At 37.6% G+C, this 24665-nt stretch overlaps 1 protein-coding gene across 2 annotated transcripts; it reads right to left on the bottom strand.

The window, feature by feature from the left end:
• Nucleotides 1-151: 151 nt before the first annotated feature.
• Nucleotides 152-24588, bottom strand: narf (nuclear prelamin A recognition factor). Of its 2 annotated transcripts, XM_067489024.1 has the most exons (18): nt 24293-24588; nt 23540-23612; nt 23373-23435; nt 21753-21881; nt 21519-21651; nt 19771-19905; nt 18935-19053; nt 18143-18272; nt 17448-17520; nt 12621-12758; nt 12268-12425; nt 10039-12154; nt 7193-7288; nt 6769-7089; nt 2130-5830; nt 1011-1376; nt 776-900; nt 152-682 (listed from the first exon to the last, which is right to left on the bottom strand). In XM_067489024.1, exons 2-12 carry the CDS (start codon nt 23594-23596, stop codon nt 11907-11909), a joined length of 1383 nt encoding a protein of 460 aa, XP_067345125.1. In that variant the 5' UTR covers nt 23597-23612; nt 24293-24588; the 3' UTR covers nt 152-682; nt 776-900; nt 1011-1376; nt 2130-5830; nt 6769-7089; nt 7193-7288; nt 10039-11906. The 2 variants fall into 2 exon arrangements, with proteins under 2 accessions (XP_067345125.1, XP_067345126.1); XM_067489025.1 differs by lacking the exons at nt 152-682; nt 776-900; nt 1011-1376; nt 2130-5830 and adding an exon at nt 6020-6668.
• Between the last annotated feature and the right edge of the window lie 77 nt (nt 24589-24665).

Below are 24665 nucleotides of genomic sequence, written 5' to 3' on the forward strand. Positions count from 1 at the left end.
GCTGCTCAAAGTTTTCCCTATAAGCTTGAAACCAGAGCATTAAGTCAATGAGCTTGCGTGGTGTATGCTCAAAATTAAAAGTGCTTTAATGTGGATTTTCACCTCTTCCTCGAATGCAAGGATTATTAAGTCTCATTTATTGGACAGCACATTGGGAAAAAAATCATTCTTTTAATGTACATCTCAAAACATGCATAAAACATTTTGAATTGATTCATATTTTCTTCAAAGTTTGAAAGCTATTTCTAAAACACAAAGAAATCTGAGACAATAAGCACACACTTAAAAGGTCAAGTAAACACGATAGATCACACATGGGAAGGAAAAAGTTGTTTTTTTCCTCAACCACCTGTGTGCAGCCCACATCATCCAGGATGTGGTAGCTAATCACGTTTTTGCAGACAAAACAGAAATTGTGTGCAAAACAGCAGAGGATATGAGAGATCTTACACAGACTGAGCAGCAAGAGTGAGTTGCTGGTTCAAAAGCTTCAAATCTTTATCTTTTCTTACAACTGTTTTTGATCCTCCTAGCGTTACAGAATGGCCCTGTAGTCAAAATTTTCAGATGTTGTCATGTAGGGATGTTGAAGCATCTGCTGATGCTGAGGATAGACATGCTCCGGCCTGTTAGGAAGTGATGGTGGTAAACGCCTGTTCGGTCTGAAATTCCGTTTTTTAAACTGTAGGAAAATATAGTAAATGTATTAAATTGAAAACAGTTTAATTCTCTTTGCTTTTGCATGCTTATGAAACAAAATCTGCTTCACACTTACTTGTCTATATTTCCAAATCAGTGCTGCAATGGCGATGGAAAATGTGACACTGAATACTGTCACACTCAAGATAATCAACATGTCATCCACAACCTGTTCTGTGCATGGTTCCTCAGCACCATATTCTGTGATGAAAAGGCATCAGAAGAAGAAAGATACAATAAATTGAAGACAATAAAAGTCAGAGCGGCTACATCTGCTCATGTTTGAACTCAAATCACACAATTCTTTTCACCTCTGACAATTATAACGGTGCCACAACTGGACAGGTACTCTTCCTTCGACGTCTTTAAATCGAAGTGACTCCACTGGCAGTAATACAAGTCTGTGTCATCCAATCTCATCTGAGATAGCTGCAAGGTGAAGCCATAGCCGTTTGTGATGTGCGTGTCTGGAATTGCCTGAATTCGGCCTGCAAATTCGTCAGATGTAGTATCTTTGGTGACTTGTCCTTTATTCAAGGACAGGTACACGATGTTCTTTTTACCATGGAACTGCCTGTTCAGGTACAGCCCCAGTGCGTCAGATAAAGATGTGGAGCAGGTGATCGTGGCAGAAGAGTTAACTTTCATGTAAGCGATAGATGAGGGATTCTGGGAAACTGCAGGTAGAGATAGACTGAGTCTTATTGACTACAATAGTGCAGATAGCAATTTATACATGTTATAATGTCAGGAAACACATAATACATACACAAGTCAAAGGACATAAAAAGGTCATAAAGTCTTTTTTGTACACCTCTATCTATTTATACTGTTACACCCAGCTTTTTTAGCTTATGGTCTGAAAAGATGGAAAACAGTTGTGTCTATTTCAAGTTTCTTGTTACAAAATGGACACAAGTTGTATTTCACAACTTTGTTTCTTCCTCTGCGCCCCGTTAACAAAAAACAACCTCTTAAATTTTACCACAGGAGGTAGCTCAGACGTTTGGGTGGGAACCTCTGCAACAAACTGCCGTCACCTTCGTACAAATAAAGAGCTAAAATCTGCTTCCTCTTGCCCAGCAACAAAATTTAAGTGCTACTATATTTGTCTCAGGTTGTTTTTCTGATGCATGAGAAAATTGGATTTTGAAGTACTTTTAACTGCAGTTCGTTGTTGTATTGGTACTCTTACTTAAGTAAATAAAGAACAGGCATTTTCAATCACTGCTTTTAAAGATGCTGCTTAAAAGACACCAAGCGGATGAGGCTGCAAAGAAAACAGGAAAAGATGATTCAGACTCATCTTATAACACATTCATTTTTTGGATCACTCAACCATAGAACATGTCCATTCTTCCCATCCTCTGTCCTCATTTGTCCCCACCTCAGCCCCCTGCACACACACCCACACGCACACACACACTCACCTGTCTCTGTGCTGAGTATAACTTCAGCAGGCATGCAGAGTAATCCCAACACGCAGCTCCACCAGTGGGCATTCATACCGCAAGCAGAGCTGCAAGCAGGCCACCACACACTTAGCGTGAGATGCAGTAGCCCAACTGACAGTCTGATTGTCATATGAAAGCTTAAAAGAAGCCGTGTGGCTTACAGAGGAAATGTGATACAGACCCTTGTCAATTTATGTCAGATGTGTGTGGGTGTGAGTGTTGTGCTGCATCACATCAAACATGGGCAGTACTTGTTACTCACAATAAAAGAGATTTTCCATCGACAAGAACTGTGTCATGTAAGGCAGCTGGGTTTACCAAAGATACAATCTGCACACATCGTGTGCTAGATCAATCACTACTTTTACAGTTTACGTGATCACATTTCTTTTGACTCCTACTTTGCTTTCGGAGTGGTATGAATGGGTTTATACTGCGCAGTGCAGCACCTCACAGCTAGAAGGACCATGTTTTGAATCCCCGGCCAGCTGCAGCCATTCTGTGTGGAGTTCGCGTTCTCCTCGTTACTCTAAATTGCCTGAAGGCGTGAATGTTGGTGTGAATGGTTGTCTGTCTGTGGATGTCTCTCTGTGTAGGCACTGAGACAGCCTGGAGACCTGTCCAGGATGGACCCTGGATCTCAACCAATGGCAGCTAGGACCCTGAAAAGGATAATCAGTTAAAGATAATGGATGTATGTTTGGTAACATTTTCTATGAAGACAACATCTGTAGACCAACTAATGTGCTTCTTCAGTCCAAGTGTGTATAACTAAGACTGGTCTGCATCAACATAAGAAATGTTGTCAAAAATGTTACAGCGCCTCCAGTCCGAAGGCTCATTTGTCTCTTAGCAAGATAACAAATCCAAGGTTACCAGTGTGTGTGTGTGTGTGTGTGTGTGTGTGTGTGTGTGTGTGTGTGTGTGTCCCTCACTTGTAAATCGCTCAGAATGAAATGACTAAATGATGCTAAATGACAAAATGTATTACTGATTAACAACAGCTGCTTTAAATGGTGTTACAATGTGCTGTGCAAACATTATACTGTTTCTTCATCTCAAAACCAGATTCTATACTTTTAAAACTTAATTACAGTTTAGCGAAGAAAAAGTGTGCTTTCATGTGGTTTGTCCAGCTTCTAAGAATAAGAATAAATCTAAACTCTACAAATCCACACACTTTCATAGGGTATGTCTACAATCATAAGCAGCCTGAACTCGTTATACTCAGAATTTAAGATCTGTATCGAATAGATTATGAATCTCATAAAAAAGTGCAAGAGACTTTTCTATTGTAACCCTTCTCCTTTAATCTATAAAGTTCTAGGTTATTATCAAACCTGTAAATCGCAACCAGTTGAAAAGCTGTTTCAGCAACCTGACATGAACTCGATGGCCCAACTTGAATTATTCACTCACAACAAAAACTCACACTCAGAACGACAAAAATATCCTGTCTGTCTCGTTCTATCTCTAACTCTCCTTTAGTCATCTGCAACTGTCTGTGTCATGTGCAGCCAAAATTCAGCCATATCGATTCGAGACACCAATTGTTGGGAAGCACTGAATTAAACAACTCAGCCAGCTAAAATATTAAAATGTTGTGTACAAGTTAACACATGATACAAGAAAAGTGCAATAATTAAACAATATATTAAAAATATATATTACAGTCCATAAATATAGTAGTGATAATAGTAGTTTTCATCAATGTAAATGATCAATTCTTTGAGTTTGCTTGGTAAATGGTAAATTGTACGTTTGCTTGTCAGGTTGGAACAGAAGGAACAGGAAGCTAAGTAAACACTTTTAATATCACCACTTCAGAACTGAACACAATAATAAAACTGTGTTTTTTTTTTTTTTTCCCTCTACCACTGACACTTCGACAATCTCTTGCTTTCTGATCAGTTGTTGGCAGATCTGCAAAAAAAAAAAAAAATCTTGCAGCACTTTTTCCCAAGAGTAGGAATGATGATCTTCATCACTGATTAATCTAAAATGAGATAAAGTATTACTAACTACGTGAAGGAAAAACCTGGTATTGAACAGTAAACTCTAAATGTAATATGTTTGGTTGTGAAGGTTTGTTTGCTGTAAAATCAGAGGAGCAGGCCATCAAATTACTGAACGTCACATTATATAATTCACGGTCTGTGTAATGTGCATAGAGTTTATATTTAAGCTAAATTCAAACCATAAATTTAAATTACCATTAAAGATATTACATCCTTCCATAAAACAGAGAACAAGGACAATTCTTTCAAAATGTCACTAAAAACAAATCATCAATGATCAATGATTTTATTCTAAGAGATAAGCTAATTGACTCCTGGCTCCAGGCACATGGCTGTGCTGCACACTGTGCTACAGGAGGGTTATACTAAATCAGCTGAGCTTTCTTTTACAGATCCTCAAAAGAAATACTAATAATGAATTCTGCTTCAATTCGTGACGTTTCCCTTTAATCAAATGAAATTAAAATGACTAGGACGCGTCACCAAACTGAAGTTTTATACTTGTAGCAGCATTGGTTCATTGCTCTCGTTTCAGATTACAACTGTGATTCTCATTCAAAATAAAAATACTGAGTACACAGCGTCACACACGGGTTCTACTAGCTTTCATGCTAGTTGGCTGTGACACTCTGCCTCCAGTTTGTTTTGCCCTTAGGTCATTTTAATTTTACGGTACTGTAGAATCCATTTGTCGCTTATATGTTACCTCTTGTCCTGTCTCAGCGGTCACTGGCCTAAAGGTGGGGTATCCTGAACAGACCTTCAATTAATCTAATTAACCTAACATGCGTGTTTTTGAACGGTGGGAGAAAACCTACGCAACCTCCACACAGAAAGGCTACAGCCATGGATTCGAACCAAGGGACCTTCTAGCTGTGCGGCGGCAGTGCTAATCACTAAACCACCGTGCTGCCCCTACCTTGCAACTAGACTGTATCCTCTAGTGTGTGCTTTCTTAAGATTAATTTATATTCATATATAAATATTATTTATGTCTCTGGTCAAAATTTACAAAAGGTTAAGATTTGAGTGCAGGTGTATGTTTTCCCATACACATTTTTCAGGAAGGTCTTGTTTGTGCTGCTGAACCGTCAAACGGGTTTTGATTTGCCTTTCTGGCAAATCAATTCTGGCAATCAGGTCTTATCTTGATCTTGTGGAAACTGCACACTGAAAACTTGTTGTTATTTTATGTAGCCTTCCCTAATACTTTTATTTTCAGTTTTATACAAGTGCTTAGGGCCAGAGGTCGCTTAAGTTCAACATTTGGGAAACTTTTATGTGCTGTAACTACAGATCTGGCTAAACACATGTATTCTCACTGTTTGGTTGCTAAAGAATGTAATTCTTGCTCTTTTTACAAAGATCTTATTAAAACAAGATGAAAAAATATTAGTAATATTTCAGCAGGTCAACATCTGATATAAATTATAATTTGTACTTTAATGTGTATGTGTAACCTTTAAAAAAGTACCATCATCTGATGCATTCAAATAATAATAATATTAATAATGTAAATATACAGTACAATAATTCTTTGTAACTTCACTCTGACTTCCCTGTATTAAAATGTTTCTCTGCTTCTAGCTGAAAAACTCCTCCAGGAGACATCAAGCGGAAGAGTTTGTAGGAGTTGAGATGGTATCATCTGGAGGAGCTCTGGAAAAGCAGGTTGACCATGATTACAAACTCCATAGTACGAGCAACAAGAAGACATTATCTGAGCTAAACGTTCCATTTAAGTACTATGTTCAATATGCTGTACATGCACAGTTTATTCACCGCATGAAAAGTGCTGCATGGAGCAATTCTGGCTAAAAAACAAACGAGCGAATCCAGGCTGACATGGTGATTTTGAACATTTTATTTTATTTTTCTTTTAACACACATCTGCATACATTGAGCTTCAGATTGTGCTCTCCACCCCCAAACTGCACCTTGAGGAATGTACTGGCTGCCTAAGGGAACCTGAATACATGCCCAAACAGATTAAAATATGTACAAAGAAGTGAAAGTAACATGAGGATGTTGCTCCAAATGAACTTTCCGGACGTTTGCAGCCAGCTTGTAGTACACTTGCATTGCTTTTGTTACCTTTTCCAACCTTAAATCGTTAATTTCAAGCCGCACAGTGTTACACACGAGGGCCACGCTGCGTCCGTTCAGTATTCTTTTAAATTAAATACACTGGGTCAGATGTGTCAGATTTGAACAGAGCCAAATTAAATCATAACAACACCGATCAATGAACCCCCATCAGCCGATCCCCACCCCCAGCTGTGCAGTGCCAGTCCTACACCCAGTAGGAATTGGGGAGGGTTATGTCAAAAAGGGCACCTCGCGTAAAACAAGCCCCCTGTATAGAGTCTGCATATTTCTGTTCTTTTCAATCCAAATACCAATAACGAAATGACCACAGCAATCAGAGTTAGAAAAATCCCTAATATGACCGCAACATTTGTTGTCTTTACAGGGACTTGTCTTGACTTGACTTCACCTGGAAGAATACAATAAACTTACATTAGCCTGGGGCTTAAATACAGAGCAAACTGCACATACATTTGCTAACAGACATTAAAAAGCTGAAGGCTGCTCACCATTGGGGCCGATTGTTGGCTGGTTAACTTCTACTTCAACAGGAGATGATTCAGCCATGCCACAGTCGGTCTGTACTTCAGCCGTGTAATTTTCTTGTTCAGTGACATCTGAGATGCTCAGTGACACATAAGTCAAATTATCGCTGTGACAGGTGAATTTTGTCATGTCACTGTTACATAGTATGATGCTTCTTGTGTTTTGCCAGTTATAACCTACGACTTTACAGCTTTCTTTCAAGTTCTGGAACTTTACAGTGCAGCTTATTGTCACATTATTTCCAGCTATAACTTCCATTTTGTTGTTGCATGTGAGTGATACTCCTGGATGAGAAAATAAAACACAAAGAGTTTATGTGGATTACTCATTTATACTTCTTTATGTATTTACAGTATTAGTAAAGTATTTCTAGTACTATAAAAATACCTTTGCCTGAGGCCCTGGTTTGTTGAAAAGTGGTGCAGAGTAAACTCAAAGATATCCACAGGAAGGACATACTGATAGTTCCACAGTCTTCAGAAACTGAAAGCAATTAGAAAATATATTAATACCCAAGGCCCCTCTATGGTTCTGCCTCAGAATGTGAACAAAGGTCACCTGACGTCATATCACTCTGACTTTTCGCTTCTTTCTGATCACAATACTTCAATGAATGTTCAGACATTCTGAAATGTGGTTTTAGTCCTTTTCTTGCTGAGAGGAGCACAAGAAGATTTGGAGGAACGTGAATTTCAAGAGTCGTCCCTTGTCAGCAGGTCAGGTTTGATCCGGTTTGATGAGTCCATTATGTCTTTTTATGAAAGATGTTGAAATAAAAACTTGTTTGTCTTGCAGATCTGTGCGTCTTTGGTTTTCAAGACAAAAAATAAAAAATAAAGATTTGAAAAGAAATCTCATTTTAATGTTTTGTGAGTAAGTTTGCAGTTTTGTGAGCTCTGTCTTCTTGGACACTCTCAAGGTTGATATCATGCACTGTCCTTGTCTGATTAGTCACTGAAACAACAGTTCCCACATTTATCTTTGTGACAAACTCGAAGCATTTCTTCTACCTTTTCTTGCAAGGTTCTGTAAACAGCAAATGGTGCATGGTGTGATTTTTCAAGAAAGGCCACTTGGTAGCGTTGCTCATAACCGCTGCTGCAACTCAGTTTGACTTATGCCTTAGATTATGTATCATTTAGCATTTTTGAGAAATTGCACGTGAATGCACAATATTTTATTGCATACAAGTATGATCAGAATTTTTCATCCAAAAGTTAAAAAAAAATAAAACGAATTGTCATGTGTCAAGTCTCAAGCTTTTAAATTCTGTAAATGATCAGTGTTTGTCCTGAAACTACATTCAAAACTTGAGGGACCCTATCAGAAACTTAAAGTGCATGAGGCAACACAAAGAATTAAAATCACAGAAAGATAAGTCTCAAGTGTAGCTACAGACTTTTCAGGGGTTGTAGTTGTAATTCTAAAATCAACATTTATAGAAATGTTGGGACTTTTTCTAAATTGCAAGAAAAACTAAAATTTGTTATTTGTTAATTCACTTTATTAATCTGACAAAACACAATGTTGTGGAATTTGCAGAATGAAGCCTGGAATGTCCTGCTGAAATATCCATTGGTTTCCCAGGAAACGATGTTGCCTTGATGGCAGCATGTCTCTCTAAAATCCCAACATAAGCCTCTAATTGTACTTGCACACATATGCAAGCCACACATGCAGTGGGCACTGATGCATCCCCCATCCCATTCCACATGCTGCCACATGCACCTTTCACTGATCACAGTCTGGATGTTTTTTCTCTCCTGTGCCACAAAGTACTTGATGTCGTTAATGTTGTGGTTTATCAACTGCAGAAAATCTCATTACAATTGAAGAATGTCAGGTTGGTAATAGTTTAATCTCTCATTTAATCTGTACCAACCATTTTTTATTTGCTTTGCACTTAAAATCATAACATGAACAGGATTTTGTTGCAGCTTGACTAGTTTGAGGTATTGAAGCATTTAGTGTTATAAAATTAAAATAATAATAATAATAATAATAAAAACAATAATAATAACTCTATCTGACAAATGTAAATGAAAAATTTTTTAGTGTTTTATACAACTTAACTGTATTTTAGTGTTAATCCCATCAGCACCTAAAGGGGTTAATCAGCTCCACCTTTACCAACAGTGACCTTTGACCCTTATTTTTATTAATTACTGTAATGTTATGCCATAATTACCATAATCAGTAATGTTTAAAATACATTGTTTACTTAGTTTTTTTTTTTTTTACTTTTTAAGAAAAAGAGATAATGTTTTTACTACTTTTACAAGAGAATTTCTTTACTTGAATACTGAGTCTCTGTACTTCTACCACCTCTGCACACTGTGCAGTGTTGCTGTGTAGCTGCAGTCTGTTTGGAGCTGCCATGTTGACTCTTGTCTCCAAAGACATTATTAAGACAAATGTCATCTAATACATTTAAAGTACATTATCACAATAAGTACTATGCTGCCAACAACAACAGATCAGGTGCACAGTGTACTCTTCTAATAAGTGTGTCACCACTTACTGTCAAAAGTGTAGTTATCAGGTTTAAGAAAACCAGTTATGCAAGCAAACATGTTGCAACAGCCAACTAAATGTAAAGTAACAAAATACTGTTGAAAGTTAAAACTTTTAAAAGCCAAAAGTAATTTAGAAACGGTTCAAATATGTAGCTAAGAGTAAATAGTAGAACTAGTAAACTAAATGAAATGTGGATGGACTCACATAAATTTTTATATATAAAGAGTTAAGATATTTAAAAAACCATTGATAAAATTGTTAAAACTAATAAATAACTGGTTTAAAGGTTCCGCCTCATTTGAAGCTTCTGATATGTTGAGTAGATCACACACAAAAGCTTTAGAAAGCACTGGATTAAAGTGCACATCAGACCCGGTAAAGTGGGCTGCAACTTACTTAAGATGCAATATTAAAATGCTATAAGCACATTATTGCACCAAGAACAACAATGTGATAAATAAGCTACTTATATGTAGTTTTTGCATTTTTACTTAAAAGTCTATTGTTTTACAACACACTGATGCTCAGCTATCATTACTGGGACACATCTGCATCTTAATAGCGAAAGCTATAAATCAGCTTAAAGCTTAAAATCAAAGTCGAGAAAACTAAGATATAAATGAGAGACTCAAAATCATCAAAGTGGAGAATAACAACTTAATATATACTCGCACGCCCATCTACAAAACTATATAGGCAGACAGCCAGGCACCTACCTGAGTTCTTATTTCTGATGTGAACATCAGGGAATGATTTCAAAACAAACCATCACACAGTATAAGAACACATCCCAAACCACACACACATCCACACCTTGCCCTGTGGAATGTAGTGGTAACAAACTGGGACTGAATTTGTGTCTGCAAACATGATAAAAAGTGAAAGTGACCAAAGTAACGTTTCAGAATCAACAGAAAAAGATAAAGTATTAAAGAAAGAAATTTTAGACCAAACTCATAGTTAGAATACACAAAACACCTGCATTAGTTCTTCATCATTAGTTCCATGCCACTGTGTGAGAGATGCATGAACTACTTACTGTAACTGTTGTTAACATCATGTTTTCTAATGTTAGAAAATATAATTATTTTTGGTTAAACTTAATACAAAATAAATGATAAATTTATAATCAATAAATAAATAAATAAATACAGTTTCAGTTATAGATTTGGAAACAATACAAAAGTCATCAAAGAACTTTTTTCAATAACCGACAAACACAAATGTGGTTGCTGTTGGCCACCTGCCTGTCTCAAAGTGATGAGTGTTTTCTGTGGATGTTTGCCAAGAATCAGTGTTTTTGGCAGATGTTTGTAGTTGTAGAGTTCACTTTTTACTTTTAGAACTTTTTTACATCACAAAGACTATGTTCAAACAAAAAAAAAATGTTTGAACAATCTATTTAGGAATGAATTTGGAGTATTGCTCTGAAATGTCTCCTGCTGTTAGTTATTCACATAACTGAGTGAGGAGCCTAAACAGGAGCCTCAGCTCTGAGAATATCACCAACACAGATGCTACTCTGACAACACAACATTTATCAGAATTGTTTAGGACTTGACATATGACAAATAGTTAAAAAAAAAGAGAAAATCAGATGATAGCTTGATAAAAAAAATGAAATTGGAACACGATACAAATGAATTCAGCTTGTACCATTAAAAATGATGTCTCAGTTCACTGGGACAAAGCAAACACTGGACTGGTAGCATGAATGGATTATGCAACGGGCCTATGTGCACAGACTTAACAGAAGGGCAAAGACTAATGGGACAGAGAATCTGAAATTATTCTCATATTCCTCGACTAAAATTAGACACAAAACACCTAAAAGCAAATGTAAATTTACCCAAAACAGACCAAGAAGAAAGGGTGGGGAGGGTCTTCCCTCATCATTTTTTTACACAAACACTCACTGTCAGATTTAATATTTCTAAAAGACCTTTAATCATTTGGATCATACAGTAGTCTTACTTTGCTTTCACTGACTATTGAGGTATGGCCATCACACTGTTGCATAGTTATCAATGTGTTTGAGAAGCCATTTTCCTGTCTTTTAGCAAAGAACAGTGGAGACAACATTATCAGAAAAAACAGCATGTTTCATTTGGGACAATGAGGATTTGAAATACATGACTCAAGTCTAAGTGAAATTAACATCCTTTACCCACAAGTTTATAAGCTTGATCTGTATTAAAACCCGCGTAATGTTTGTTCACTGGTTTATTGCTCTGTAAATTGACACAGCAGATCAGGACACTTTGTACCTCATTCAGTTCTCAACCATTCAGCTTACTGAAATTCAGATTTAGTCTGCATCAACTATATTATCTGAATTCTGGACTTTTATTTCTCACCACTCACATTTGGTACAGGGATACTGCATTTTTTGAATACACACATCACCCCCCTGTGGCCAAACGGAAGAATAGCGCCTTCTCACTCCTTGGTCCATAGTGCAGCATGATCCACAGCTTATCCTCCATGGTTCCAGCATGAACAATGACTTGGTCCAAAACAGAAGCAGAACCAACCAGAGCAGGGGTCTTCATTCAACTTTTATCATGTCCTAAAGTGGTTCTCCTCACCACTGCATGGTCGGGGGCTGTGTGTGGATCTGACCCTGGGATCTGTACTGTGTGTGTAGCAGCTTGCTAGTTTGTGAGGAATCCTGCCCTTGCAGCCAGTCTTGATAGAGGGTGTGCAGAGCGGCGTTGACCTCAGGGAGACGGATAGGTAGACTGCTGTAGGTGTCCTCCATCTGCTGGACCAGGGTTTTATCCACCCGGCCAGCAGCTTCGTTCTCTGCCTGACCGCGGCCACTCAAGCACCCTGATTGGACAAATGGGAAACGCAGGAAGGAACAGATCTGAGCAAATGTGCATCATTTCAGTCAATTTCTCTTGGACATTAGGTAATATATCTGAAGTAATATTGGTAGTTACCTCCAGGACAGGACAGCACCTCCACTAGCTGGTAAGGCACACGTCCTTTTCTCATACGGTGAACCAGGGTCTGGATGTTCCTGAATCCATAGACAGCTGCAAACTGCAGCAGAGTCTCCCCATCCCGCTCTAGGGTCACTTCTTGGAAGTCCCGATTTCTATGAAGCCACCAACCAGATGTGAGACACAGAGATAATATTTGACGTCCAACTTAAATTATATGAAACTACTGACATAACAAAAGAATTTGCATTGAGCAGTAAGGATTATGTAAGTTTAATAAAAGAAATAAATAAAATGTGAACTATACTGTACAGAATTAGTGCAGCTGACAGGTAAAAAGTCTCTCCCACCTGAGGGTTTTGTATGTGATCTCATGTACGTCCAAACCAAACAGCTCTTTGGCTGCATGTTTGAAAATGTGTTCCAGGAAGCCTTCAGAACCTCGGCCATCATGCCTCACCAGTGCTATGTCCCCACTCTCACCCAGCCTGCAGTAGTATATTGGAATACATTTCAGAATAATGTTGCAAATACACTCACTGGCCACTTTATTAAATACATCTGTACAATCTCATGCATCCAGCCATGAATTCTACTTTTATAAGGTTTAAGCTGAAACCGTAAGGAAGGTGATAATTCTACTATGTGTTACTATGTGTGTTAGTGGGTGGTGAAGTCATCCTACAGTGCAATATATTAAGGGTTGGTTCTGCACCTTTGCACACAAAAAGCATAAATGCACAAAGTTAAAACCTTAACAAAAAAACTACTGAATTAAGTGAATGAATGAATGAGCGTAAGGTATTTATGTTACTTTTCCAAACTGACTGCAGTCACTGTCAGAGATCGTTATTAAATGATATGCTGCTTCTTCCATATGAGCTTACAGATAGAAACTAGAAAAGGCAATTTCCAAGGAAATTACGTGGGAGAGCTGTTAAGTCGCCCGCTAGAGGCCGACCGCTCAGAAGCTGCTGAGAGCAGAGGCCTTTGCACGTTCAAAGCCGCAAACGCTGAAGAGAGATACATACGAACAAAAAGAGAAAGAAAGAAAGAAGATGACAATAAAAGGAAAAAGTCCAAAATCCCAAGAAAAGTTGAATTCAGAAAAGAAAAAAAAAGTAGAAAGTAACAATGGAAGTAAATAAGTAAAAAGTTGATATTTAAAAGTGAAAAGAAACAGAAAAAGAAGCAAAGTAAAAAGTTGCAATTAAAAGTGTAAAGAAAAAAGTAAGAAGTGAAAAAGTAACAGGTTGATTAACAAAAGTGAAAAGAAGTAGTAAGAAACAAAGGAAAAGGTAAATATTCAAAGTTAAAAGAAACAAAGAAGCAAAGTAAAAAGTTGCTATTAAAAGTGTAAAGAAAAAAGGAAGAAGTGAAAAAGTAACAAGTTGAAATAACAAAAGTTAAAAGTAGTAGTTAGAAACAAAAAAAGGTAAAGATTCAAAGTTAAAAGAAACAAAGAAAGAAGCAAAGTAAAAAAGTTGCTATTAAAGTGTAAAGAAAAAAGGTAGAAGTAACTACTTAGAAATGAAGGAAGCATTTTAATGCTGAAAAACTGTTAAAAAGTTGAAAAGAGCTTTTAATTTGAAAGTGTGTTTCCTGTCTGTGTCTGTGTGGTTGTTTGTGTGTGTCCACTGTAGGGAGACTTCAAAACAAACTCATTTTAGCATTTAAATGCTAAATATTTAAAATAAGAACGATGGAAGGCCTTTATTTTGAAAGTGTGTTTCCTGTCTGTGAGGGTGTGTGTAGAGAGACTTCACCACAAAGTCATTTTAGCATTTAAATGCTAAAAATTAGATAAAATATTATGAAAGGCTTTTATTTTTAAAGGGTATTTCCTGTCTGTGAGGGTGTGTGTTTGTGTCTGTGTCTGTCTCGACTGTGTATGTTGAAGGAGAAAAACTCAGGTAAAGTGTGTGGACACAGCTCTGAGGCTGATTACATGACGTCATGCAGCTGTGTCCGTTACCATGACAATGACTGCTGCCTGCCTGCTGAGTCATGTGAGCCAAACGCAAAGGCAGGGTGGGAAAGTGCTGAGACTATGCCTCGCAAAATGCTCAAAATATGAAAAAGTATTAGTCCTATCGAAACGATTCAAAAACTGTGAGTGGCAAAAGGCTTCAATGAACACACTGATGTACTTTATTTGAAGATACTCCATAAAATGAAGGCGTGGTGGCAATTTTAAAACAGCCCCCCGTTTGTGATTTGAGGAGAATTTAAGAACCTCTGTTATAATGGGCTCCAATGGGAGTTTCAGACGGCACTCTCTCCGCTTCTGGACTCTTGGAGAAAGAACTGTCAGTCCTGTCACTATGAGAGTTATATTTACTGAAAGAAGACAAAAATACCTACATTCTGATGTATAGTTTGTTTATGTAAGATTAAAGTTGATTGAAGGAAAGAAGGAAAAGAAGGAAAAAAGTTGCTAAAAGTGGAAGCTGAAAAGTTAGAGTGCGTGTGATGTCACCCACTCTAGCTGCTCCAACATTCCGCAATACACACTAATGGAAAAGTTGAAAAAGCTCCAAAAGTTGCCTAAAACTAAAACTGCGATTATTCAAAAAGTATAAAAGATACAAAGAAGCTGATCCACCCAGAAAAAGTTGAAAGGGTCTAGACCCGTATAAAGTTTAAATGAAGTTTCTACTCCAAAGTATGATGACACAAGAGGCAGATGAAAAGTGGCAAGTTGAAGGGAAGTTTTAAGTGGCTTCCATTCATTTTCAATGGGAAAAAAAGTTGATAAAAAGTGAAATATAATAAAAAGTATAAAAGTTATTAATAAGAAAAGTAATAGCATAGATCTCCTAAAAGAGACCTACGTTTAGGAAGTGGAACGAAGTTTCTACGACAAACCGTCTAGGAGGAGATAGTGACCGAAAAACGGCGAAATAATAATAATAACTAGAAAAGGCAATTTCCAAGGAAATTACGTGGGAGAGCTGTTAAGTCGCCCGGTAGAGGCCGACCGCTCAGAAGCTGCTGAGAGCAGAGGCGTTTGCACGTTCAAAGCCGCAAACGCTGAAGAGAGATAAATACAAACAAAAAGAGAAAGAAAGAAGATGACAATAAAAGAAAAAATCCAAAATACCAAGAAAAGTTGAATTAAGAAAAGAAAAAAAGTAGAAAGTAACAATGGAAGTAAATAGCTAAAAAGGTGATATTTAAAGTGTAAAGAAACAGAAAAAGAAGCAAAGTAAAAAGTTGCTATTGAAAGTGTAAAGAAAAAAGTAAGAAGTGAAAAAGCAACAACTTGATTAACAAAAGTGGAAAGAAGTAGTAAGAAACAAAGGAAAAGGTTAATATTCCCAAAGTTAAAAGAAACAAAGAAAGAAGCAAAGTAAAAAAGTTGCTATTAAAAGTGTAAAGGAAGAAGTGAAAAAGCAACAACTTGATTAACAAAAGTGGAAAGAAGTAGTAAGAAACAAAGGAAAAGGTTAATATTCCCAAAGTTAAAAGAAACAAAAAAAGAAGCAAAGTAAAAAAGTTGCTATTAAAGTGTAAAGAAAAAAGCTAGAAGTAACTACTTAGAAATGAAGGAACCATTTTAATGCTGAAAAACTGTTGAAAAAAAAAAGTTGAAAAGAGCTTTTAATTTGAAAGTGTGTTTCCTGTCTGTGTCTGTGTGGTAGTTTGTGTGTCCACTGTAGGGAAACTTCACCACAAAGTCATTTTAGCATTTAAATGCTAAAAAGTGGATAAAATATTATGAAAGGCTTTTATTTTGAAAGTGTGTTTCCTGTCTGTGAGGGTGTGTGTGTAGGGAAACTTCACCACAAAGTCATTTTAGCATTTAAATGCTAAAAAGTGGATAAAATATTATGAAAGGCTTTTATTTTGAAAGTGTTTTTCCTATCTGTGAGGGTGTGTGTGTAGGGAAACTTCACCACAAAGTCATTTTAGCATTTAAATGCTAAAAAGTGGATAAAGTATTATGAAAGGCTTTTATTTTGAAAGGGTATTTCCTGTCTGTGAGGGTGTGTGTCTGTGTGTCTCCACTGTGTCTGTTGAGGGAGAAAAACTCAGGTAAAGTGTGTGGACACAGCTCTGAGGCTGATTACATGACGTCATGCAGCTGTGTCCGTTACCATGACAATGACTGCTGCCCGCTGCCCGCCTGCTGAATCATGTGAGCCAAATGCAAAGGCAGGCTGGAAAAGTGCTGAGACTATGCCTCGCAAAATGCTCAAAATATGAAAAAGTATTAGTCCTATCGAAACAATTCAAAAACTGTGAGTGACAAAAGGCTTCAATGAACACACTGATGTACTTTATTTGAAGATACTCCATAAAATGAAGGCGTGGTGGCGATTTTAAAACAGCCCCCCGTTTGTGATTTGATTAGAATTTAAGAACCTCTGTTATAATGGGCTCCAATGGGAGTTTTGACGGCACTCTCTCTGCTTCTGGACACTTGGAGAAAGAACCGTCAGTCCTGTCACTATGAGAGTTACATTTACTGAAAGAAGACAAAAATACCTACATTCTGATGTATAGTTTGTTTATGTAAGATTAAAGTTGACTGAAGGAAAGAAGGAAAAGAAGGAAAAAAGTTGCTAAAAGTGGAAGCTGAAAAGTTAGAGTGCGTGTGATGTCACCCACTCTAGCTGCTCCAACATTCCGCAATACACACTAATGGAAAAGTTGAAAAAGCTCCAAAAGTTGCCTAAAACTAAAACTGCGATTATTCAAAAAGTATAAAAGATAGAAAGAAGCTGATCCACCCAGAAAAAGTTGAAAGGGACTAGACCCGTATAAAGTTTAAATGAAGTTTCTACTCCAAAGTATGACGACACAAGAGGCAGATGAAAAGTGGCAAGTTGAAGGGAAATTTTAAGTGCCTTCCATTCATTTTCTATGGGAAAAAAAGTTCATAAAAAGTGAAATATAATAAAAAGTATAAAAGTTATTAATGAGAAAAGTAATAGCATAGATCTCCTAAAAGAGACCTACGTTTAGGAAGTGGAACGAAGTTTCTACGACAAACCGTCTAGGAGGAGATAGTGACCGAAAAACGGCGAAATAATAATAATAATAAAGAAAAGGATCTCATAAGTGTGAGAGCTGTGCTTACAGCTCTCCCACTAATGAAAGCTGTGCTTACAGCTCTCCCACTAATGAGAGCTGTGCTTACAGCTCTCCCACTAACTAGTGTAGCTACTCACACATGGTCCAGTGGAACTGAGTCCAGCTCTTCCACTGAAACCTTCCTCTGCTCCATCAGGTAAAAGATCTCCCCTGAAATAGAAAAACATTAATGACTTTTACCTATGCAATACTTGAAGTGAATAACTATGAAAAGTTCTGTGAAAGGCTAACATACGTAGAAAATGTCTTAGTGCTACATAAGAAAGATCTGTGTTTAAATGCAAAAGCCCATATAAGCCATTGTATAAACCAGTAAAGGCCTAAATGTCATAAAATGTTTTCAAAACTGGTGAAGGCTGCACCAAATGTGAGACAAAGTTGTTCTACACATGTATGTAGATTTCTTTGTTCTGCAGTTGTTGCAGTTTCCCCACAGATAAAAAACAAACTACAGAGGAAGCCCAGATCACTCAAAATACATCGTGTCATGCTGTCTGTCTAAAAGGCATCCAGACACCAGACCACAAGCAGCTGGGTTTCAACAAGAAAGACGCTATTGACCGAGAGATGTGTTCATTGGTGTTCGGCTTGTTAGGCATATAATGTTTGACTGTGGGTCTCCCACTTGTTTTTAAAATGGTTGCTGTATGCAGTTAGCTGATAGTGAAGGATCTATTATTACTACTAACTTAATTGGGGTTTGTGATACCAACTCCAGCCTTTTAACCATTATACCTAACATATGTGAGACATCAAATTCAGACCAGCAAACCTGAAGTGAGGACACAGTCCACATCTCTGCTCTCTTGCAGGATGTTGTAAAACTCCTCTCTGACAGCTTCAAACTTCTTATCAAAGCAGGGAGCCACCACCACATGATAGACTTTCTCTGGACTGAGCTTCTGCAAAGAGATGAGGCAGATAAAAATAAATAAACACACACAAAACAGGACAGTTACACTGTCAAACAAACCACTAATGATAATGATTCAAACTGTGGGGCCGACAGTAACTTTGAAAATTATGAATTATTTTTGCAATATATACTGGCTAACATTTATTAATTAATCAAGTTTTTGTTTTTCCTTGTTGTGAGGCTGATAATTTATGGCTATAATTATTTTGTATATTTAACATATGTTATATTACTCAGTAAGTTCAGATCTTTATTGTGTCAGAAGAAAAACACAGACCTTCACACAATTCCAGTAAATTCAAGCTACACCTAAGTTACAATAAAACCGGGTGCGAATCAAGAAACAAACACACAGGTGCAGGTTAAACCTCAGCTTCTGACAGCCCTGGATATAGCATTTTTCCCCAGACAACACAGGTTTAAAACCCACCTTAAATGTTAAATTGTCTCTAAGCTAATGACAGAGCAACAGCCCCTTTACGTTTTGCTCCATGCTGTTACTTTGTATGTTTGCCCCAGAGCTGCACAGCTCATTATAATTTAATTAGCCTTTACTGATGCCGCCACTGCAATTGAGACAGTTAGCATATTTTAAAAAACGCACCAAAGTCAAACTACAGGCCTCTTGCATCACAGATCTCAGCTCACCTGCTGTTTTGAGAAGTAGTCTTTGACAAGACAGCCCATGATCTGCTGAGGAGACCTGGCTGTGCAGATATGAGGGGTGACCAAACTGCCCAGGACATGCTCTGAATAGCGGATCCACCCTGTGCATGTGCAGGGTGGATGCACGCCCACACAGACAGATGCACAAAAACACACAAAACACAGACACGTTATTAAAGTATCTTTAGTACTACTGCAGTCTCTTCCGGTTTAATCATTTATGGCCAAACATTCAACATTTTCATGGAGAGTGCATGCACGCATGCACACACACCCACACACACAAATATCCCCTACAATAAGGTGGAGAACCTAATTCAGAGTATTTAATTCCTCTGTTTTTTGTGTGTTGTTGCCTTATAGGATAAACAAAACATCACTATGAACTATTAAATATAATAAATAACTGGTAAAACACATATTGGCACAACCAGTAAAAATTCCAGAGAATTCCAATCTTCCCACACATTTTCTTAAATTTCCTGACTTTCTATGTCAGGAGCCAGCTAATGTAAAGTTCACTACTATGTATTCAATGTGAAAAGAATAGTTGGCCAAGAAAGTCCTCAGGTCCTATCTCTGATGAAGGGAGGGGTCTATCTTTTCCTAACAGCTCTCCCCTGTTATCTCTATTGCTTAAACAAATTCCATCTTCCTTTATTTAGCACATGGCATGTAAATGAACTCTGTACAGTCAATTACATTTTACAGTCATATACATTAAGCAGCATTAAAGAGAGGCAAAAAAACAAATCAGTCTACAGGAGGTGAAGAGGGAACACAGGTAAGGAAAACAGTTGAGGGTGAAAACAAGTTACCTGGGCAGGAGGAGGTGAACATGGGCAAGGCATTGGAGTCATGGTTCCTCCCACGATACCTCTGAATAAACTCCTTCTGACTCTCTAAGATGCTAAAGCTTGCTGCCAGAGTGGTGTCGAACACATACTGCACACCTGCGTGGACAGACATGCTGCTGAGTACAAGAAGCCTGCGGTTTGTAATCAGTCCAGGGCTTTAGAAAAGACAGGAAAACCATTCTGAAGAGTGCTGCTTTCTCTGTCATGTACAATCAACTTTTTATAGGAGCATAAGTATATGACAAAAGACTGAGACAGGGAAGGTAGCAGATTGTTGTGGTGGATGAATAAAAAAAGTCAGGAAGCTGGGTAAAATCTCTGAGCTATGCTTTCAAATTAATGGCGTGTTCCCTTTACCTCTAAAGTTGGAAGTCAAAGTGAAGATTATCCAAGTTCTAGCTAAGTTAGAAATAACACTTTATCCCAACACACTATTCAGTATTTGGTGCATGTAAATGCTGTTGCAACATGTCCACAGATAGAATATAGATGATACTATATGTCTGACTCAAATAAGACACAAGTACTAATAAAACAGTGTACGCATCACTACAGCTTTCAGACTGCTGATGTGACGATCAACCATCCTGGGTTTTTAAACTGGGTTTAGTGAGACGTCTGACTTTTCGATTGGAAAAATATATGACTTTAGTTGTTGTTCAAGTTGCTATTTCCAACTGAGAATTCGGGAATTCTGACTTTCCAGTTCAAACAGAATGCACTGCAAGTCAGAAGCTGAGGAGAAGTCAGATTATAGGTTTGCTGCATTTATATGTGGATTCACAGTGTCAACATACCTAAGATGCCAACTACAAGCATGACCTGATTTCTCTTTTAAGTAACCAAGTGTAACTGTAATTAAGTTACATAATTACATGTAATAGAGCAGCACAATATTGAAATAAACTTACATCGCAATATTTTTTCTTTCTGTGACATATACTGCATACAGATGTCCTGATACCAGAACAAATACAAACAAATACTTTTTACCAATAGAATTACTAAACTGTGGATCTAGAATTACTTACTGGACCGTAAGATCCAGTAAAATTCACTACACTTAAGTTGATGAGTGCTCATGCACACACACCTGATGACTAGAGGATCAGAGGTAAACAGCCCCACAAATCCGGCAAGATTTTGGAAATTTCTGCATGTTTTTTGGACAATTCAAACTTAGCACTAACCAGCGCTTCATAAAAGGTACATCCCTAATATTGCGACATAAACGAATCATTAAGGAAGTGTTATGGGGGAGAGCTAGTGGCTGTGTGCAGAGACAAACATCAAGTAAACAAAGACTTTGCAGCTTATGTCTACTGTTTGGGAATGAAACTCAAGTTCTGGCAAATGGATATGTTCAATGAACTGGTGACCAAAAATCTGTGCATCCACAATGGGGCAGAATGTTGCACATCTACAACAAATACTGATGAGTCTTCAGCAATTTCTAAAAAAGAAAATCTCAAAAGTTTGCAAAAAGCCAGATAATTTGTTGCTTCTTTCACAGCAAATTTTGAGCTACAAATGCAAAGAATCTAAAACAGCATTGATTATGATGATCTATGATTTTGGAGTTCTAGATCTGACCTGTCTGAAGTTGACAGTGAAAACGCAGAGAAATAATTCATCACTACACAATGGAAAAGAAATGTCATTACTTCCAGGCAAAAATACAACAGATACATGAGTCAAACCCAGCTCACCCAGGCTCTTGAGGAAGCCACAGAGCTTGTGTGCAGCCTCATTGATGTCTAGACCAAACTTGATAGCAAAGAAAGGCAGGGACTGTGGACACACGGAGGCAACCAGCAACTTGTGCTTTGACACGTCACACTTCTGATAGGGACAGAAAAACAAAGAGTGATACATGTGAGGATCTCAAAGCGCAACAAGTCCACTTTCTAGGGTTTCAGAGGCCAGCGGATTGTTTATTGTACCTTATTGAGTGCCAGAACCTGCTTTAGTTGCTCCAGGTTCTGCTGAGAAATCTTCAGTGTCTCCTCCTCTGACAAACAGCCATCACAGGATAGACAGGCACTCAGCAGCAACTGGTATCCTTCACTCACCTGCAAATGGAACAGATATGAGAACAGCGGAGGACAATCTTAAAAGAGAAATGACAATTTAGTACTAGTTAGTTATAATTCAAAAGAGGGAATTTATGCATTTTTCATATTAAAAAGCTTAAAAGTCCTGACTTTTAGATCATAAAAAATGGAAAGTCTGTTTACCTTGTAAGTTGATAATAAGGCTGAATAAGGCTTTTGATTAAAATGTTCTATTACCAACAAAACCCATTTAGCACATTTAAATACTTCTTAGTTTACCTTATTACTGCAATGTGAAGCGGTCAGATAAATGTAGTAGGAAAAGTACAATATTTCTGACTGAGTTCTAAGGGAGTTGAAGTAATTTGAAAGTTTAATTGAAAAATAACTCAGGTGGTGAAATAAAAACCACCCAACCAGGGAAGGTCATTTTCTTGCCCTTTGTACCCAATAATTAGTTATTCCTAAAAAACATTTAACAATTTTGGCCAGAATACAATGTAGTCACCTTCCATTACGTAAGTGCTATGCTTGTAATAAATGCTTCAGATACAATTATATTTCAGCAGCAAAGCTAAAACAATTCCCTTTAAAGAAACACTCAAAATGACAGAAGCTCTCCAGAAGAAAAATATGCTAAAAATGTAGAGACAGATTTGATTGGTTTGTTTTCACTGTAAAAACTGTGGGTCTGGGAACAACAGTTGTCCTAAAAAGCGTTAAGGCTACAGCAAGAGCAGAGTGTAACAACATATGATTTAAATAATAAATGAAGTTACTGGAGACACATCCATCAATTATGTTGCAGTTTGACGGTCACAGAAATTGTAAAATTAAAAAAAGAGCTACACTTTACATTTGTTTGATCAGAGTGAGACTGTGTGAAAACAAGTTGAATAAGCATTTTCTTTTCCGTGGTTATTTTCTTGAGCAAAACTTAGCTAACTGGGGGATAAAATCCATATAGACTGTGTTAGGTCCACTATGTGGACTGGTCGCTTTCTGCTAAGATACCAAAGCACTGACCTAAAATTATGGTTTACTAGTTCAGTTATTATTATTATAGTTTACGTTTTTTGCAGCTTTCAGTAATCCTCTGCGACAGTATTAATAAACAATATTAATCATCCATGTGAAATTCACAGTGAACGGGATTGATACTAACAATTTGCACGGATGAATTTAAGTAATTGAGTTATTTGAGTCTTGGGGAATCGCTTCATCCCTAGTCAATAGCTTTTTTACTTAAACCTTAAATCTGGTAAATACTTATATCAAGTCTACACCTAGAAGACATTTATAGCCCAAGTTAAAATACCAACGACATGAAGTTTACTTTTCAGACTTTGGATAGCTTTCTCAAAGCCACAGAAGACATTATACAGGCAGAGATGACAAGATAATAATGTGTGACGTGTAAAAGTTGTAGAGTGCATCTTTAGCAAACCGGATGTTAAACATTGATTTTGCCAGCTTAATGAACAACAAATTAAATTGCTGAGACAATACCTCCTTGTTGACATCTTTTTCCTGAGGTGAGTTGGTACCTTCATCACTCTGTTTCTTGTTGCACTGTGAAGAAAAAAAAAAAAAAAAAATCATACTTAAAAGTTAAAGATTACTAAAAAAAAAAAAAAATGCTGTCAGGTCCAAAATTTGAAGATTTTGAAATTCACCTGTTTTGTGCAGTTTTCACACTTGTCCTTACGCTTTGATATCGCAACCTCTGACATTGTCCTTGGCAGTTATCTGCAAATTAAGAGTACATGCATTAATAGCAGCAGTGTTATCTTCCCAGTGTTGATCATGTCCTCACAGCATGTTCCCTCTAAAGCAGTGGCGCGGTGACCACATCTGCAGCCGTGTCAGCTCCACCCTTCTCTGACTGTCCCACTGTCCTATCACAAGCAGCCCCCCCCCCCTTATCATATGCACAGCAACTTTACAACGTTAATGGTGGGAAACTGGCAATGAATACAAACAAGCATCCTGTCATTAAAATTTAAATGGCTGTAGTTAATTATATACACAGTACCAACCTTAAACAGCCACAAAGCCCAATGGGAGAAAAGGCAAGTATGGGCTGGAAGCCATCGTCATATAAAAACCCATAATGTATAAGTTTTATGCAATATCAGTCTCCTATGATGTAAGAGCTGATGATGATGATGATGATCAACATCCTATAATAATAACAGAGCACCCAAGCTAGCTATATCTAAAACACCAATTATTTAGCGTTGCTTTGTTTGCCAACGCTACATTTATTTGTATTTAAGCCACCGTCAACTGTGTCATTTACCCAGAACATGCTAATGCGCTACAGACCGCTGTATTGGTCTTAAATGATTAACTAAGTGTGTATTGGTTTCCCAGTATAGCAGGGCCCTGTGCTAACATTACAAGGTCGAATTTTTTAGGTAACTCACCGGACGGTTTCTATTTCACTGCAGTTCCAGACAAAGATATTGAAGAGCAGCCACTGCTAAAGGAAGACAGCAGCCCTGACAGCACTGCAGCCGAAGCCAGCAGTTACACAGCACTATTTTTTACTTTACTGTCAAGTCTTCTGTGGACGGTATCACCGCCACCGCTCGATCAAACCGGGTTATTTCATAATATACAAACTATTGGTCGCAAACGCGTCCGAGATTCTAGCGTTCAAGCAAGTCACGTCCAACTCCATTGTGTCCCCCGGTGATTCCAAGGCGCATGCGCAAAGACAGTAATGGTCTGAACCTTGACTTTTTCTCAGACCGAGGTATCAAAACGAGTCTGCTTAACTTTATACAGGTAGAAATT

This window comes from Channa argus, chromosome 20 (assembly GCF_033026475.1).
Source record: "Channa argus isolate prfri chromosome 20, Channa argus male v1.0, whole genome shotgun sequence".
Classification (NCBI taxonomy): domain Eukaryota; kingdom Metazoa; phylum Chordata; class Actinopteri; order Anabantiformes; family Channidae; genus Channa; species Channa argus.